Source organism: Onychostruthus taczanowskii, unplaced genomic scaffold, assembly GCF_017590055.1.
Source record: "Onychostruthus taczanowskii isolate IOZ18803 unplaced genomic scaffold, ASM1759005v1 scaffold33, whole genome shotgun sequence".
Classification (NCBI taxonomy): domain Eukaryota; kingdom Metazoa; phylum Chordata; class Aves; order Passeriformes; family Passeridae; genus Onychostruthus; species Onychostruthus taczanowskii.
The window spans coordinates 7,578,228-7,596,552 of record NW_024500683.1 but is presented as its reverse complement, the minus strand read 5'-3'; the positions used below and the strand labels follow the sequence as shown (position 1 = coordinate 7,596,552).

The 18,325-nt window shown below is 35.6% G+C and overlaps 1 protein-coding gene across 2 annotated transcripts in view; it reads right to left on the bottom strand.

Annotated features, from left to right (window-relative positions):
• Positions 1–18,325, bottom strand: part of COL21A1 (collagen type XXI alpha 1 chain) — a 66,015-nt gene that overhangs the window by 37,045 nt on the left and 10,645 nt on the right. The window contains exons 7-15 of one of the 2 annotated variants that reach the window (XM_041410631.1): positions 16,632–16,640; positions 15,098–15,181; positions 12,926–12,988; positions 6,481–6,534; positions 5,474–5,527; positions 3,103–3,156; positions 2,225–2,278; positions 560–613; positions 428–481 (exon numbers count right to left, since the gene is read on the bottom strand). In XM_041410631.1, coding sequence (XP_041266565.1) covers positions 428–481; positions 560–613; positions 2,225–2,278; positions 3,103–3,156; positions 5,474–5,527; positions 6,481–6,534; positions 12,926–12,988; positions 15,098–15,181; positions 16,632–16,640 — 480 coding nt within the window. The remainder of the gene's footprint in view (positions 1–427; positions 482–559; positions 614–2,224; positions 2,279–3,102; positions 3,157–5,473; positions 5,528–6,480; positions 6,535–12,925; positions 12,989–15,097; positions 15,182–16,631; positions 16,641–18,325) is intronic. The other variant, XM_041410632.1, reaches the window with a different exon arrangement.

Genomic DNA, 18,325 nt, shown 5'->3' with positions numbered 1-18,325 from the left:
AATATGAACAGCACTGCATAGTGAAGAGAATAAAAATACATACAAAAATATTAACTCAATACTGAAGGTACTTTCCCCTAATTTTCCTGCAGCTCCCTTCAAAAGCAATTATCTTCTCCAGTGTATGCTTGTATATAAATCTCTTTAACAGAATAATAGGGTTAGAGAAACACAAAAGGATATCAGAGATAAAGTATAAACAATCTCTAGTGATCACTAATACACTCTTAATAAAAGCTTTTCCTTTGCTCACAGAACAGTTGAAAACAACAAAGTCTGCTCATTGCTGCAGTAAACTTCCACATCTTCCAGTAACAACATTTTCTAGATTTCCAGTAATACTGCACAGAATAAATTTGGTATGTTTGCACCACAAGCAATGCTATTGAAGACTTTTATCAAGATATTAATATCCATTTGGACATACCTTGAAGCCAGGACTGCCTGGTAATCCATCTTTCCCATTTGTGCCAGGGTCTCCCTGTGGCAACATTTAACAGCAATCAGCAGGTGAATTAACAAGCAAAAGCTAATGACAAATTGTCTTCAGAAAACTTACAGATCGCCCTGGCAGTCCTGGAAACCCTGTATCACCCTTCTCTCCTTTTGAACCCTGAGAAGAACAGCAAGCAGAAAGTAAGTAGTGCTCCATGTTTGTGCTGCTTTGTGCTGTAAATTCAATATATTTAACCAATCATTTATGTATGCTATTTCTTATTTTGAAAAACTACATAAGATCTATACCTTTCTTAACTCAGTTGTCATTTAATACCTACGACCCCATCACAGAAACAAAAATATGCTTCAAACTACAGAAATGCTAACACAGGCCCTCTATCAAATTGCTTAAAACACTATACTGAACACATGAAGAAAATATAAGACCAGGTGAAAATACAGCTGTTAACAGTGGATGGCCAAACTATACTCTCTGCTTTATAGAAATTACAGATGAAGACATCTCTCTTCCCATCCACTATCAGCCTCACTCCTTTCATGTGCTCCCCTCCTCCCTCCCCTAACTCCTCTCCCTCTCTCTTGTTTGTTTATATGTACAACTGTATTAAAAAACATAGACTTCTTTGCAATACAATTACTACATATGTCCTGTATATGGTGTGTTACTCCATAGACATATTTACAAAAAATACATGCATTTTGTGCTATGTGAAAATGAAATATACCAATCCATTAGCAGAATGGAAAGGTTCTCAAAATATCCAAATAAGTAGAGCATGAGTTTAGCATTACTAAACATCCAGCAAATACATCCAGTAAAAGCATGAAACATTCTTCTGAGCTGTACATAAAGAATGACATTTTCTGTGAATATGTGTGTTATAAAAATATTAATTATGTTGCCTCAGGTTCCCATGCCCAGGCTCTCAGTGGGAATGGGCGGGCTCCATGAGGAGAGATGGGGCTGCCCCAGCCGGACACAGCCGGTCCCAGCCGAACACAGCCAGACACAGCCAGACACAGCCGGTCCCAGCCGGACACAGCTGGTCCCAGCCGGACACAGCCAGTCCCAGCCGGACACAGCCAGACACTGCAGGGTAGGGCTGGGCCATGGCTGGGGTGGGAGTGGGGAATGAGTTTAACAAGGGACAGAAACATGACACCAGCAAAATAAGGAAAGAGGAGAAAAGTAGCAGCTCTGCAGACAGCAAGAAGAGAGTTCTGGAGCAGAGATTCCCTGGTAGCCTTTGGAGGGGCCATGGTGGAGCTGTGGTAGCCAAGGTGCAGCCCATGGAGAATCCGTGCAAGTCCAGGTTTGCCCTGAAGGCCTACGGCCCATGGGAAGGACCTGCCCTGGAGCAGGGGAGGAGGGTGAGGGAAGAGCAGGGAGAAGCTGTTAAACACCACCCTGCCTTGCTCCCCATTCCTATCCCATGAAGAAGTTGAGCCTAGGAAAAGGCAGGGTGGAGGAGAAGGGGGTTTTGTTGTTTGTTTTTCTTTGTTTTTTTTCTCACTATCCAGACTTATTTTAGTTGCTAATAAATTAAATTAATTTTCCCCAAGTAGCCACTGTTTTGCTTGTGACAGTAACTGGCAGGTGATCGCTCTTATCTGGACCATCAAGCTTTTCCATCTTGATGTACTTCCTCGTACTGGTGAGAAGGGAGATTGAGAGAGGTGCCTGGGTGTTTACACCAGGCATCCAGTCTAGGTGACCCCACCACAGATACCAATAGCTTTAATTTATGTTTATAAAGTCACTTGCCTTTTTTCCATATATTCCTGGCACTCCTTGATCTCCTTTAGGACCTCTTTCTCCCTAGACAAAATGTGAGCAAGTTAATTTTTAAAACAGAAGTAGTTACATAAAGATATATTTATGTATATAAAGTATACATGTACAGCAGACACAAAGAAGGCAAAGAGCTCCATGTAAGTCCAAGAATTAAATGTAAATCCTGAATTTGCCCAGCTTTCCTAGAGGAGAAAGCCAGAATGCCCAACACTGATGGTGAGACAATCCACAGCTCACAGGCTTAAGGCTTCTACTTTCTATAGAAGGCACTTTCTGATTCTCATTGCTGCAATATAGGCAGGAACCTAAGTGAAAATTCAGCTCCTTGGAAAGGGCTGGACTTTTCTGAAAACGTTATTTGAAGAGTTAAAAACATAAATTTGGAAAAGCTAAGAGGTAAATTCTGTTGAGTTCTAACATAGATGAGAAAAACTATGGGAAAATTCTTTTGTGGAGCACACACATGAACTCACTATGATAGATCAGAACTTTTATTCAAGATTCTGTTACTTAAGTAGAATGACGAGAAAATCATGCAATTGTTTTTATTTTTTTCAAAACATTATTTGTGATGAAGAATCCTCTAAGTAGTAGTAAAATCAAATGAATATAAAATCCCATAGAACAAAACAGACATTTAATAACAGTAGGGTTCTATTGTTTGGTATCTATGTAATGAAGTCCCATGGCATATATCTTCCCTAAATATCTATTCATATCTATTCATCTTGAGCAGTTTATCAAATTCTCTGAAATAGTATTGTATATAGACATGTTTACCCTTTATATTGAAGTACAGGGCAAGCTGAAACACAGGAATATTGTAACAAGAAATATTTAATTTCAACCTTTGGTGCTGGCATCCCATGTAATCCAGGAAAACCAGGTAGTCCACTGTCACCCTGAAAGAGCAAACATATTTTAAATCCTTGTATCCAAATAATGGTAATATACTACAACAACATTCATATTCTTGTGATCAAGTGATCAGCAAATAGTGCAAAGATGTAATATATCAACTTCATATCATTAGTATGATGACCCATAAGAGATTTTTTTATCTTTAAACAAAATTCATTACATAAAAGAAAAACCTTAATCACTAAATTTTAGACTAAACTTAAAGTAATCTTTTAGTAAGTCCTATGGAGGATCAAAAGCAGCAATTTAAGACTTTATAAAATTTCCTACCAGCTTACTCTGGATAAGTGAAGTATTAAAAAATAAGACATTAAGTACCTGTTCTACAAAAGAAACTAAATTAAACCAAAACACACTTATAAAACAACTCTGGCAATTTGACAAATGAGTTCTCATTTCAGAGAAGAAATAATCCACTTAGGTAAAAGCAGTTAGCAATTGAAAAGACAAGGCAAAATACCAGTTCTTTTTATTGTTCTCAGAGGTGTCAGGTATCAGAAATTCCAAACTTTTGCTGTTGCAACTGAAGATATTTAACTGACAATTTGTCTGCAAGTTCCCTTGAGCAATAATAACAAAGAAATCCTAAATTACAACTTGCCACTACTTGATTTGAAACAAAAAAAACTAATCCTAGTTGCAAGGTTCGGTAGACTACTTCACATGAGAAAATAGCTAATCACAAAATCATCTTTGAGCAATCAGAATGCTTTATTTCTGTTAATACCTACTTTGTATTGAACAATATATTTCAATTTGTTTAATATATTTCAATCAGATAGAAGGAATAGTAAACTACGCTTAAAAAGTTATTTCATATTCATTTCAATATTTCAAATTCTAAGACAAGGGTTAAACCAGGACAACATGTCTCAATGCTGTTTATCAAAGCCATTCCTGCCTAAGCAGATTTGGAAAGGTCTGTCATATATTTGCAGTAGGCAGGAACATGACCACAGGAATGACAGCTTGTGGGTTAATGTTATCACAATATCTCTCAACAAACAAATCTCTCAACAAAAAGCAGACAATGGAATGGAGTTTAAAAATCAGCAAAGGTTATAAAATTAACACTTCATATATCCATTGCTTCTTAATGAAAAAGTGTGGAGTCTTGATTTCTACTCAGAATTGGTGGTTCAATTATTAGACAAACCAAAACATTTGGAAATTGAAACAATTTTAAATTTACTACTACAGAAACTTTACAAGTAATGGGATGAAATAAAAAGATGAAAATTTGGGCAGAATTTCCAGGAAAAAAATTCTAATGTCAAGATCTATTTTACAATGGAAATGTTCTCTAAAGCAGTGGTGAAAGCCCTATTTCTTGGCTTGTTTTACACAAGGCTAGACTGAGCAATAGGAAATATTCTATCTGTCACAACCCTACACTACAAGGCAATTAAGAGTTTTTCATCAGCAGCATCTTAATTTCTACACATAGCCCAATACTTACTGATTAATTAGATTAACTTCTAAAATCAATTAGATTAAGATGAATAAAGCACAGAACACATAAGGAATTTTCAGCTTTAACCATGAATTTGACAATTCTGCTCAACAGCAACGAATTTAAGGACCTAGTTATTGGGAACTTTAGAAAGAAATTCTAAGATCTGTTGGGAAAATAAGTGCTTGTTTTACAGAAAGGGCTTTGAAGTTTTAATGAATCAAAACCAAAATAATTGTCATTACAATGAGCTTAGAACTTTTCTAAACATAGGGCAGAAATGTGAGAGAAGGCCACAGCCAATGGGCAGTTTATTCACTGTGTATACAGAAGATCCTGAGTCAAGTTTATCCTGATTACCAGGAGTTACATGTAAGTTTCCACATCTGTCTGTATCTCTAAGCTACTGGCTACACCTCAGCTAGAATTTTCCACAAAAAGTTTTGGGTTCAGTTAGCCAGTGTTTTCTGATAAAAAGTGCCATCCAGGAATTCCTACCTAAATCATCTGGATACTCACTTAAATAGAAAAAGGGTGAAAAGAGTTAAAATGAAACCATTCTGACAGATGTCTGTATTGTGCTTCCAGGTACCCATACTTAGACACTCTTTCTAAGTTTATGTTATTCAGTGAATAACTGGCAGTGCCAAAGCCTATATAAACTTTAATAAATAAAAAGGGACAGATTCAGAATTTAAATTTAGGATTCTTAGTCCTTCCTTTTAGCAAACAATTCTCACAGAACACTCATGTGAAAATACTGGTACTATTACCTGTACAACCAAAAATTACAAATAGTGAGAGTAAAGGCTTTTTATCTGTCATTCTGGTTTGGTTTCTTTTACCTTTGCCCCATCTTTTCCTGGTTCTCCCTTGATACCTGGCAAACCACGAGGTCCCTAGATTGAGAAAAAAATGTACACCAGCTCAAATACTGATAATACTAATACAGTCTGATACAGAATTAGACACAAAAATGTGACACAACTTGGGCCAGAGACCAATGTGTCTGCTGCCTGATTCCAACATTTCAGTGACTGGACACAAAAGCAGAACTAAGCATAATGTGTACCCAGCAGGGATGAACATGGCACACTATTATAATCCATGACTGAGGAACACTCAAACATTTTTTGATTCTAACCAAAGACACCCCAGGGGGAAAAAAAAAGAACGTCACACAGCTGTATTAGCCTATTCAAGAGCACAACCTGTCAATGGGTGGGCCCAGAGATGTCCCCTTCAATAGCCCATCAGACATCCTCCACATATGCCATTTTACAGGCTTGCTCTTGGCCCCAGCAGGCTCTCAGATACTTAATTCCAAAAATGACTAAATCCTTGACTATCATTCAGACTGGATCATGCCAAAAGTAAAACACAGCACAGGTTTCCAACAACTGTCTCAGTAAGAACTACTAAATTAATACAACAAAGAAAAAGAATTCTCCTCTGTCAATCTGGTCTTTATGTGAAAACTTGCTTTGGGCTTGTGAATTGTGCGCAATCCATCACCATGACAAGACTTCAGATCACTGCTAGTGATTCACAGAAAAATTGAAGCAACTACTGTTTGGCTTCTGGATGGGGATAAAAATGTCTAAGCTGCAGCTGAGCCCATCTTCTAGAGACCTTACCTAGCCCTGCTTCAATTTGCAGTCTGTCAGTCTGCCTATAAACCCCAAAACCATGTGAATTTAAAAGCAATTCACCCAAGGATGGCCTCTGATTCATGATACCCCTTGAGTCCTCTTCCCCACAGCTCAGCTCTCAATGACAGACAAGATACTGAGTGAGACTTGGCAGGATTTGTCTCAGGTATTCAAATTCTAGGAATGAAATAGAAACTTACTTGAACCCCTGGAGTTCCTGGGATACCTGGAGTTCCTGCTGATCCCTGGTATCCCTTAGGAAAAGAACCAAGACTTGTGACTTTTCAAAAGCAACATACACAAATTCCCAAACACGTATTTAAAAGGAAAAACACAATCCTCTTGCTTACTTAATAATTTTGCTTGCTTAAAGAATTTTTGTCACAACCCTATAATTTTGGGTCACAGATTTTAGCAACTGCTATGACAATCATATATTTGAGATTTAGATTTCAGCTTTCAAAAGCTTTCATATCTGCAGCTGAAGTTCTCAGCCTCCAGACTTTAGCTAAAACCAGTCATTCTAGAATTGTTACAAAAAAACATAACAAACATATTGTTTTATTTTCCACTGGAAAAAAATAAATTAATCCACATATGTAGACACATTTTTTTCTCTCTCTCTCTCTTAAGAAAAATAGCTGAAACTTGCCAAGACTTTTAAAGGCTTCTATGCAGTTACAGAAATAAGCTTTAACAAACAAGGTATGTTCTAATACATTATGCAGCTAGTTTTATAATATCTCTACATAATGAAATTCCATTCTTGATATGAAGCACTTAGCTATGAACTGGAAGGTATATAACAGTCTATATAAATAAAAAAATAATTTGAATGACTGAGACTACAAAAAGAAGTACTAAATAATTCATGAGTTAAAAAGAGAATTTCAGGAATGCTTTGCTAGAAATCAACATTGGCAGAACAAGAAAACCTCTACAGAAACCAAAATATGTGTCTATATTTTGGTGGATTTGATTCAATTAGTATGGCAAAGATAGCAAGTTTTCATGCAAAATTAACAAGGGCTTTAAAAAATTCTTTAAGAGAGGCAAGTTACTGAAGAATAAGAATTTTGCATTGCTCATTTAAAAACATGTCCTTGCGGTGGACAAAATGAGCTACCAAGAGGATTTTTTCAAGAAAACATATAAAGCAAGAACAGAAATTGTTCTATAATATTCTGAGGCTATTTGGTTCAGACATTTCAGCAGGCAGACAAAACTAAGTTTGATAAATCCCATTAAATGGGTTATCCAATTTCAAATACCCAGAATCTGATCTTGATTTGAATTGAGAGAATTAATAATCCTATTTCCAAATGTGTGTCAAGATAAAATCCTGGCAAAAAAATTTCATGGGGTGATTTCCACGCTGGTAAAAAGGAGCTAATAGAATGTTTTCAGTACAAGGGAGGCAACGTGTTTGTCTGATTTCTTCTTTAAATCAGTCAGAGCTTCCTAGGAATAATAAACAGAGCTAAAATTATTTGCTGGGTTAGATGTAAGAGAGTCCTTGCTGTGCCCTCTTCCCAAAAGACATTTGAGCAGTTGCCCGATGAGCCAGCTGGAAATGTTTAATATAGAAGTAAACAGAATTCTAGGTCTCTGTCATACATGGATCCTTTATCAAGCATTTTACTTTTAATGCTCAAGGCAGTTCTAGCAAAATCAGTTTTAACTGTAAATGGTATAGTATCCCCAGAGTGCTTAAAGGCCTCCTGGGTAGCTGAAACAATTCACCAAATCAAAAAATGCCTCTAAAAGTTTTTCCATTTTTTTCTTCTCAAAAAAAAAACCTGCTATGACTTTCGGTAGGACATAATTGTATACAAATAAAACTTTATTTCATAATTTAGATCTCTGCAATGCAATTTCCCTTCTCCCTCTAACTCAGAAGGGGAAGAAGTAGAAGAAGACAATTTCCTGGCTGAACTGAATTTCAAAATCACAAGATGAATGGATGACAGCAGAAGAGTTTTTAGCTTACAAAATTGTATATTTAACTCAGGGCTAAATATTGTAATGTGATTTCAATACAAATCAAACACATTGTCAACATGTTCTTTTAATGGAAAGCTGGAAGAGAGAAGTTTGAAAAGGAAATTCACAGAAAGTCACAAAAGTTAGAATCACTATATCTTCAATGCACTTGCACACCTAAAGGACAAAAGTTCAGACAGCATTCCTAGGCATATCTTGTCTGATAAGGATAAAATAAAAATAAAAATAAAAACAGAGGATGTATGGATAAGTCAATGAGAACTGCACTGCACATTCCCATAATGAAAAGCTTTTGGAGTCAATGGACAACATCAACAACAAAGGCATGAACACAGGACTGCTTGGGAAAGACAAAGGGAGAAGTAAGCAAGCTCAGTTTGGCTAGGAAGGAACCAGGGATCAACAGTAATGGTCTAAAGATATTCAAGGACTGTAAACACTAAGTAAAATGAACTATTTAGGGTGATGTAACTAAGCATAATGGAATTCAATTGCAAAAGGAACATTTAACTTGGTGTTTAGAAAACACTCTGAAAGGTCTGCAGACCTCTTGTGGTAGTTTCTTTAAGAAAATCTTTAAAGCACAACCACCTAAAGCATTACAAGACTTTGAAGGTCTTCAAACTCTTTTCATAAAATACATCTTATTTTAACAAAAATTGCTGTAACTATGTAGACATGTATCCATGTTTATTATTTCTACATTTCATTACACTTTCCTCCATTAGCTACTCCATCATCTGCCAAGGCCTTCATAATTCAGAGCCCCTAGCAGAATGTTTTACCTAAACACAATGTTCTCAAATAGCACAGAGGAAAAAAGATCCATCAAGATCATTAACTAAAAGGCTGTAAATCCAGCTTTAAAAGTTCCCAAGCTTCAGGCTATTGGGAGATAGGATGATATACCAAGGGAGTCTGACTTCCTGCTCACTGTTTAGATGCTCATCCTTATCATATCCTCTGCCTTTGGCAGCTGCTGCAGGTAGTGATGTGGTCTTTTGTCTGAACTCTGCAGCTGTCTCTGCAGCACAAGTCAGCATCAGGCATTGCTCTGAATCCAGACTTACAGGTCTCAGGAAAGGCACTACATGACTGTATCAGAACAGAGCAGAAAGATCTCTTCTAACAATAAAAAGGCCACAGTATTACTGAGGAATATGTATTTTTCCTGGAATTGACAGCAGCATTTCACAGCTGAATTATCAACTCTGAAGTTTTCTGAGAAAAGTAGATGCAGAGTTTAGAACAACTTAAATCCCAGGCAAGCCATCCAGTAGCACAGGGAATTCTATGTGTATGTGAAACTATTACCCATTTTTATTCCAAAAGTATTGTTGAAATAGCTTATCATTGCTCTTAGAGTAAGTACACCATAAAAGATTTGGCCTTCAGTTGGTCACCAGATATTAAACTCTAGGTAATACAGATGTAGTAACGTTCTGTAATCTTTTAAAACATATATTGGAATGATCGGATATGACTTATTGTGTGAGGTTTTTGATACCTTATGAACTCCATATCTGCTTGTATCAGTAAAGTCAGTCTCGCCAGATTTTTTTTGTAAACTGCTTATTTTTTCTCATCTCTTATTTTATTTTCTTGTACATACTGTAAAGACAGGCAAATTGTTCCAACCTTTCATGAGTGAAACTAGATGGAATACTCAAAAATTGTCCAAAAAATTGTCCAGCTGCATGGTTCAAAACTGACAGATGGGTGGATTTTTTAAATTTCTGTCAACAGACTGATAACCTATCACCTCTATTAACCACAAGTGATTATTGCATAGATTCTGGTAATTTATTTTCCACTTAAATTGAGTTTTTCCCCAGTACATACAAAGCATCCTTTGGACTAAAAAATGGCTTTGTGACCACACAGTTAGGCTCCTGAGTGCTTCCAGGGCCAGCAATCACTCCAACTGCTTCTTTCTGATTAATAATGTTCATGAAAATTAGTTCCATTTGAGATTCAAATATTGGTTTTATCCTTGCATTAATTTATCAGTGTTTTATTCTTGACTAGACAGTTTAATAATTTCAGTTTCTAAATTACATTTTTTATTGAAAAAATGTATTTTCATTACTTCTCACTTTCAGGCTTTTTTACAGTTCCTTTAATTGATCTTTTCTGTATGTATCAGAATATAAACAGAGGTGACAATTAAAGGAGAAAAAACAAAGATACTCTAAACAAAACTAATAAAAATAACATTTAAGAAATGTCTGAAAAAAAGTCATGTTTATGTTCACTTCCCCAAATATGAAACAATTTTACTGGATAATACCAGGTAAATAATTGTGTTCTGGTAAGATTTAAGATATTAGGTGTTTTTAATTTTTCTGGACTAAAACTAACATTAAGTATTACAACAATATAGCCAGCTCACAAACAACAAATTAAATTTGATTAGCTGTTTTACTCTAAAATCAGTTTCATATAGTAATATAAATGCATGCCTAAAACCCCTTCTCAAAGGAATAAATATTTTATTGACCAGTTATACTGTTCCAAGAAAATTAATAACAGATAGGCAAACTGGAAAGACTTTAGAGAAGAACATAAAAATGTGTTTGGGAACAGAAAAGAATGACTTTGCAGGAAAAGCTTTTCATACAAAAGCCATTTGATTAAACAAGACTGACACCAATCACTACCTGTAAGCCTATGGTGCTGTCTGAATTAAAAGCTTGTTTCTCAGAGCTCCCTGAGACATAAAACTAAAAAGGTTCAGATGAGCAAAGTTTCCCCAAACGAGAAAAATCACTGACAGCACAGAAAACATGCTAGTCATATTAGCATATACAAAAGTAAAATAGTAAGAAAAAGACAGAGAGAGGAATCTGTCTACCTGCACAGTGGTTCTAAAGGGTCTCTCACCATTCACAGCTAAAAGATTGCCTGGAATACACCCAAGAATCTTCTGTAAGGAAAAATAATGTGCTGGCCAAAGCGGCAGATGATCTAATTGGTTTGCAATTATGTCCTTACAAAGAACAAGCACAAGAACTACAACTGATATTTCAGAAACATTCTTCAGTTAATAAAGCTATAGGATTTAGCTGCAAACACTTAAATAATGTAAGTTCTTCAGCAAAGTGATACAATTTCTCCTGTATTGGAGCTTTTTGATTCTCATTCTGAGATACTAGGGTAATTTTTTTTATGTTCAGAGAATGCCCATCTATGCACATTAAGACTTATTTGCAGGAAAAAATAAGCCGTAACTGCCAGATTATAAAGTTACAGTAGGTCTACAGTATCAACGTATTTCTCCTCCATGATTCGTGCTGTTACAAATTCAAGTGCTTATGGGAGGATAAACAGTCTGGAAGTGGAAATCTTTTTATTAAAGTATTAAAGAGTCATAACAAATTGTTTCTAAAACAATACAGTTGTAGCTGACTGGATGCTTCAGAAATGAAGTCTTAATCTATTTGTTAAAAGAGAGAAGAGAAACTGACATTTCCCTACCAATATCCAGTCCATTCTGCTTTCATTAAAGCTTACATTGTATCCCTTTACTTTTCAAAATATCCAATTTAGCTGGATTAAAGGCAGCTCTGCTAAGCTTATCAATACTGCAAATCTATTTCCAGAAATCAGCATGGTCAGATGTGATGACACCTTCCCCCATGCAACTCCATGTTCCATGTATATTTGCCTTTTATAAGAGATCAGAACTGCTTTTCATAAGCTTAAGCACCACCAAATATGCAAAGTTGCTCTGATTAAATAGACTTCCCCATCTTAGAATAATTTAAAACCTGTATTTTCAGGATTGTCTAAAATCAAAATGCAGTATTTTAAAGCACTGATAGTTTCAATTTAGATGGTGTTCTCTAACTCTGGTTCAAAAAACCCCTGAATTTAATAGCTATCAAAAGATGTTTAAGAGCAAAAGTATAAAAACATTTTATATCACAGGTAAAATGAGGATATTTATTTATGGGACTGATGAAAAATTCATGTATGCACTGCTCTTCTGGACCATCAGGGTTAGCATGCTCAGGTTTCAATATAACAAGTCCCATATTTTAAAAGAGGGACATTTTCAATTTTCAGAAACTATTACTTTTTTTGGTTTCAGCATCTATTTTCTTTCTGCTAAACTAACTCTATTTACAAATGGAATTACCATGGTTAAATGAACCCATTTGGAACTAAAAAAGATCTATTTTTTAAAAATTTTACATGCATATCTATATATTTTAATAGACTACTTGAGGTAGCCTACAAAGAAATTTTATGGACCATGGAGCAAGCCCTAAAAAAAAAAAAACTGATAGCATTTCAGGTGACCCAAAATGTTTTCTAGTGAACAAATTCTTAAGGAGTAAAGACTGAATGTAGTAAAATAACTGCTGCAAAGTAATGCAAAGATCAACAGAAGCACTCATAGCCTGTTCTCTACTTTACAACAGTACACAATTCTAATACTTACAGTATTTTACCTTGAAACAGAAATAATATGATTGACATATTCATAAAACAGTTACATACAGTTAAATGACATTCACAGTTTCAGAGAATGGAGACAAAATTATCTAAATTATCAAAAATGTTGTATCAGTGTTCTATGTCTTTTCTCCTGTTAGTTTTACATTTACAATATATGACTAAGTTTTTAGTACTCACAGGCTTACCATCTGGACCAGGCTGACCAGGATAACCATGATTCCCAGGCTGCCCAGGGTCACCCTATGGAGAAGCAATGTGTGAACACACAAAATATATAAGCATTTTAAAATTATAAGCGTATTTTCAAATGAGCACAAAGAAACCTTAGCCCTAACACATTCCACAAAATAGTCTCTACAAGTCCAGAGACCTACTATTGAGGAGCAATTCCCACAGTGAAAAAGAATGGTTTTGCGGGGGGAAAATTCTCCCCAGCTTCTTGTGTAGTACTTGGATAAGTGAATCCACACTTGGCTACAGCACAAGTTTGACTCATCAACTTAAAAGCTTTCTAGTCTTTTAGCTCTTTAATGAAAAAAAAATAGAAACACTTTTTATCAAATAGATGAAACAAACTAATAAAACTTCATTGATGAAGTAGTTATTTTCCGAAGAAATCTCTCACTTGCTTTAGCTGAGCCTAACTCTTAAGATAAAAGCAATAAAAAGGCAAGACCCAGGATTAAAACCTGCAAAACAATAAACTCCTCTCCACACATCAAATGCTGTCAAAAAATGTTTTTTAGATTTCCTCTTAAAAGTCCTTTGCAATTATTTTGATAATCACTGTTACAATCAGATTAAAGTAAAAGAAAAGTTGCTTGCCAGGACTTCATGTTTATGGTGAGAAAGCAGGAACTTAACATCCTACTCAATATATCCTCCTAGAGTATTGACGCTCTCTTTACTAACAGCTTTGATTTGAACTCAGCAAAATCCAATAAGACTTGACCTCTAAACCATTTTACTTCTCCAGGGGTGTTAAGCAGGTACTTATTTCTTCAGCCTGAACCATCAACAGACCTGTGGGTCACTTTCAACTGCAGAATTGCCATAAATAGGGAGGACATTAGAAGGGAAACTAGCTTTCAATGTGACTGTGAAAAAACATCATTTCACATATAAACCATGGAAGTGTAATGCTGAAGTGCAAGAGATTATAGCACAATGTCTTTTTAGAAAACCATAACTGTCATCATTTGCTAAATTAGTAATAAGTTACCCAGAATTACTGTTGTCCAAATTAAGAAGTCCAGGTTTGGGATTTGAGAAAAAATAAATTTGCTTTCAAATATACCATTTAACTGTGAAATTTTGTGCTTTTAACTTGAGAAGCTTAAAATGTCAGTTACTTGTATTTTGAAATCACTTTAATTCAATATATTGTACTCCATTAATATCACAGACACAAAAATGAATTTTACATACATATGGTTTTAGAGTCCAGTATTCGGTTAATAAATATTATAAATATAATAATTGAGATAACCTATTCAACCATAAATTGGCTTCCTTTTCACTTTCTGCAGCCTTTTGTCTTAGGCACCATCTTGTCACCTGTATTATCCAATTATCCCCAAACAAATATTACAGAGTATTGCAGATGAAAAATTGCACATAAGGCAATAAGTATACGTCATCCAAGTTCTGAAATTTCATATTTCTTCATACTTTACAGGAAGTGGTTTTCAATTCTTTTAAAATTATAAATACTTCTTTCTCTCTCCCTCTTTTTTTCTCTAAAGAAAATTTTAAAAAGTAAAAGACCACAGAAGTTCTATTACATGAAACAATAATGATGATCTCTGTGTTGCAGATTTCAATTCCTTGACCAGAAACCTTTTCCACTGTATCAAGAAGCCCTTTGATTTGAGGTAGCTACAGCATAATGTAACCTCTTTTATGATGACAGCAGAGAAGGTTTTTATTCATTTGCTTAATGAAAGACAAGTGATTCGGGGTTTTCTTGTTTGCGCTTATAAATAATTCTGTAAACACTGTTTATTGAGAAAGATAATAAAGAAAATACTGGGGATTTGAGTTTGCCATATAAGAGTTCTGCAGCTCAAGGGTAGTTCTCATTTTAGTTCTTCATCAACACAGAAAGGAGGACAACAGCACAGCTAATGTGACCTCCTTTCCTCCCAATAAGCATCTAGTTCATTCTTTCACAAAGAAGAAAGAAACCCCTCTCTCCATCAAAAGATTTTAGAAAACCATTAGGTTTTGAAAACCATTAGGTTAGAAAGCCATTTCATCCTCAAACAATTAACAGTACAACATTGTTTGCTGAAGAGTAGCAGAGAAACACAGGTCATGTACACTCAAAAAGACAGAACAGAGACTTACTTTGGGGCCTGGAGGTCCTTGCTTTCCTGGTGGGCATATGCAGGGGGCGGGTGTTGAGCCTACATCACTGGGACCATTCATGCACTACCAAGAGTGAAAACAGCCATCAGCACATATGCCAAAGGCACCAACAAACATATTGGAACACTATGTGAAGCTGACCTTCCTTAGGCTGCCTTTCACTTAGGCCTTGGCATTCACTCCCTTGCTCAGCTGGAACTTCTGCTTATCTGAATATTGACCTCCAACTACTTTTCATGCATGAAATTATTTTATCCAGAATCAAAATTTAAAAAGTAAGTACTGATATTGGGCTGATACCTGCAACTTTGTTTTTGCACAAATATTTTGTCAAATAGATTGAAAATTTTAAATCTTGCAACATGAAAGATGCTTCTCCTAGCTAATCTATATTCATAATTTAAAGCGTGACCAATTCTCAAATACAACAATTTAATTTAAAAATGTGTAAAATGATGTAATACATAATATGTATAGCATAATGATCCCAACCATTGGCATGCTATCCTGTGCAGTGAGCCTAAAAATATAAACCCAAGTCTCCTACGTTCTAGATGTGTTCCTACTGTGAAGCTACTTGAGGGGAGGCAGGACACAGCTGCTACCACTGACTCCTAGAGGTCACTAGTCCTGCTCCCAGGAGTGCCCATCCTGCAAAGACCATCAGGTGACCTCCTCCAAACCATGCTCCCTGTAGCACTAAACACTAAACCTTGGCAGATCACATGACCCTCTAGAATTTATTTCTTTTTTTGTGATACTTCTCACCATTAAGCCCCACATGAAACCTCAGTGCTTTACGCAGGCAGGCAAAGGGAAAGCTATTAAATCAAACCTATTATAGGTACATCTGTACTAAATCTGTATGTTGAAGTTAAGATTCAAGAAGTTCCTTTTCACCCATCGACCCTAACTCAGCAAGTTCTTAGACCTATGGAAAGGCAAAAACTTAAGAATCCAAGCTAAATCAAAATTTTTTAAATTTTTATCTAAAACTTTCCATAGCATTTTACCCATATTTTCTAGAACAATGACACCTTTTAAGATGTTTCTTGACTGGAATTCTTTCTCGGGGTCAAATGATTGACCAAAACACAAACCCATGTTTCCTTTGCAATGGTACAAGGTTGGGAGTTACAGGTAAGGTTAGGGAAGTTGTCATATTAAGTGTTCAGATAAGCTCCTGTTCAGGGAGTTCCCATAAGCACAATGCAGGTAACAGCTGCATTATTCCCAGTGCATATTCCCCACCCCCCTGCAAATAGCAGCAATTGAATTGAACTGGGGAAAAACATCAGACCAGTTATTCTAATAAACATGTGTTTTTTCAGAAAAACTATTTTTAATTTGTCTACTGACTAGAGTTCAAGCACGGAGAGTCCAGCACTCTTAAGCTTAGCATATCTCTGTCCCCCTTTGAAAACGAAGTGTATATTACCTAGAATATTAAGAAGCTTATAAAAACTCAAATACTACCTTAAAATGAGTTTGAGTAGTTTAGGATTGAGCCTACCTCTCCATTCTGAAACAAGAAGAAACACAGTTTAAGAGTACAGCAATATTTCTGAAAAGAAAATCCATTCATTTGGAAACACTATCAAAACCTATCCTAACTCTTGAGCAGTAACTGTCAAGAAATTATAATTCAAATGTTTAGACTTTCTGAGACTTATATGCTGCTGCTATCAACACATATGAAATTAATTTAGTTAACTGTTTTTAAAGGTCTGCCAATGGGAGTTATCAGTAGCAATTTTTAAAAGATAATGACAGAATTAATACTAAACCATGTCAGTATTTACACACTAAATGTTTAGATTTGGTTCAAACCTTTTACCAAAAGTAACTTCTCATCAAAAATATGCTCTGTTTGTTCATTCACATCAGAGAAGGTACCAAAATATTTCTGAAATCTCTGTTCTCTGCCTGAATCCAGCATCTGGGAAAACACAGAGCAGCACAAAGGCAAGGCTGGCTTTTTCTTGCTTTCCTGTGACTTCATTAGACTCTGCTACAAATTGGTTTTTGTTTCAGTATCTACAGCACCACAGAACAATCCAACCCCAAATACTTCAGCAGAGCAAGCATGAAATTTTCTGTCTTAATAGTTTAATAGGCACCATGGGCCACACTGTCCACAGGAGTATTCCAATGTGTATAGTCACTGCAGATTTCATACACGTTCTGTGGACACAGAGAGCTTCCTCTGTATTCAATTTTCAGCTTGAGCAAACCCTAGAGAAAGTTTTCATTTTCATTTTCCATAGACCATAGCTTAAAATTACTATGCAGCTAGGTATCTCTGGGAAAGGGAATTAATTTGGTCTGTAATTAGTACACAAAGCCTCTGCTTATTTCAGGAACTCTGACACAACCACACTCTGACAGAATACAACCAAAAACCACGTGTTCCTCCTTGAACATCATCCAACATTTTTATTTTCTGAAAGAGTCCAGAATTTCATGGGCAAAGTCCAAATTTATTTTACAAAAACAGACAGTGAAACTAACGTGGCAAAAAACAATCTTTTGGCTTCAACTCCTTGATAAATTGCAGAGAACATAAGCTGTGAAAGACTTTTTAGTGTTTGCTTTCTTTATGCAAAACATTCTTCCTTTGATGACTTTTCATATCCTACTTTTAATTTTTAAAGAGCAAAAAGATATGTGGTGCAGTTAAATAATAGTTAAATAAATACTTTATTTTCTTCAAGATTCAAAGCTAATTTTACAGAAGTATTCCTGCACCTGTTAGTTCTTGACATACAGAGTCAGAGTTCAGTACAGCTAATAATCCATTCACCTACTTGCTGCTTGATTGAAAGTTGAAAAAGCCCTGAAAAGGATGCAATAAGACACACTGGTCCCAAAAAAAAAAGAAGAAAAACAGACTAGCTGGCAATACATGCCAGTCTGACAAAAAAGGAAATCTGGATTCTGGAGATTCAATGGTTCTATTGTCAAACCAGCCAAATGATACTAAATCTAATCACAACACGAGGAATGTGGGTCTACATAGTAAGACACTGGCAGCTGATAATCTTTAGCTCAGTTTGTTTTAGCCACCAAGGAAATAATTTTGAATTTTTATGTTTCAATCCATCTCTTGTTTATGCTTTGAGATGGGAGCTGAATGCTTAAATCTGGCTCTTCAGTCATGACTGGTTTCCAAATCTGTTTGTGTATATGTCTTACACTGCAGTGCAT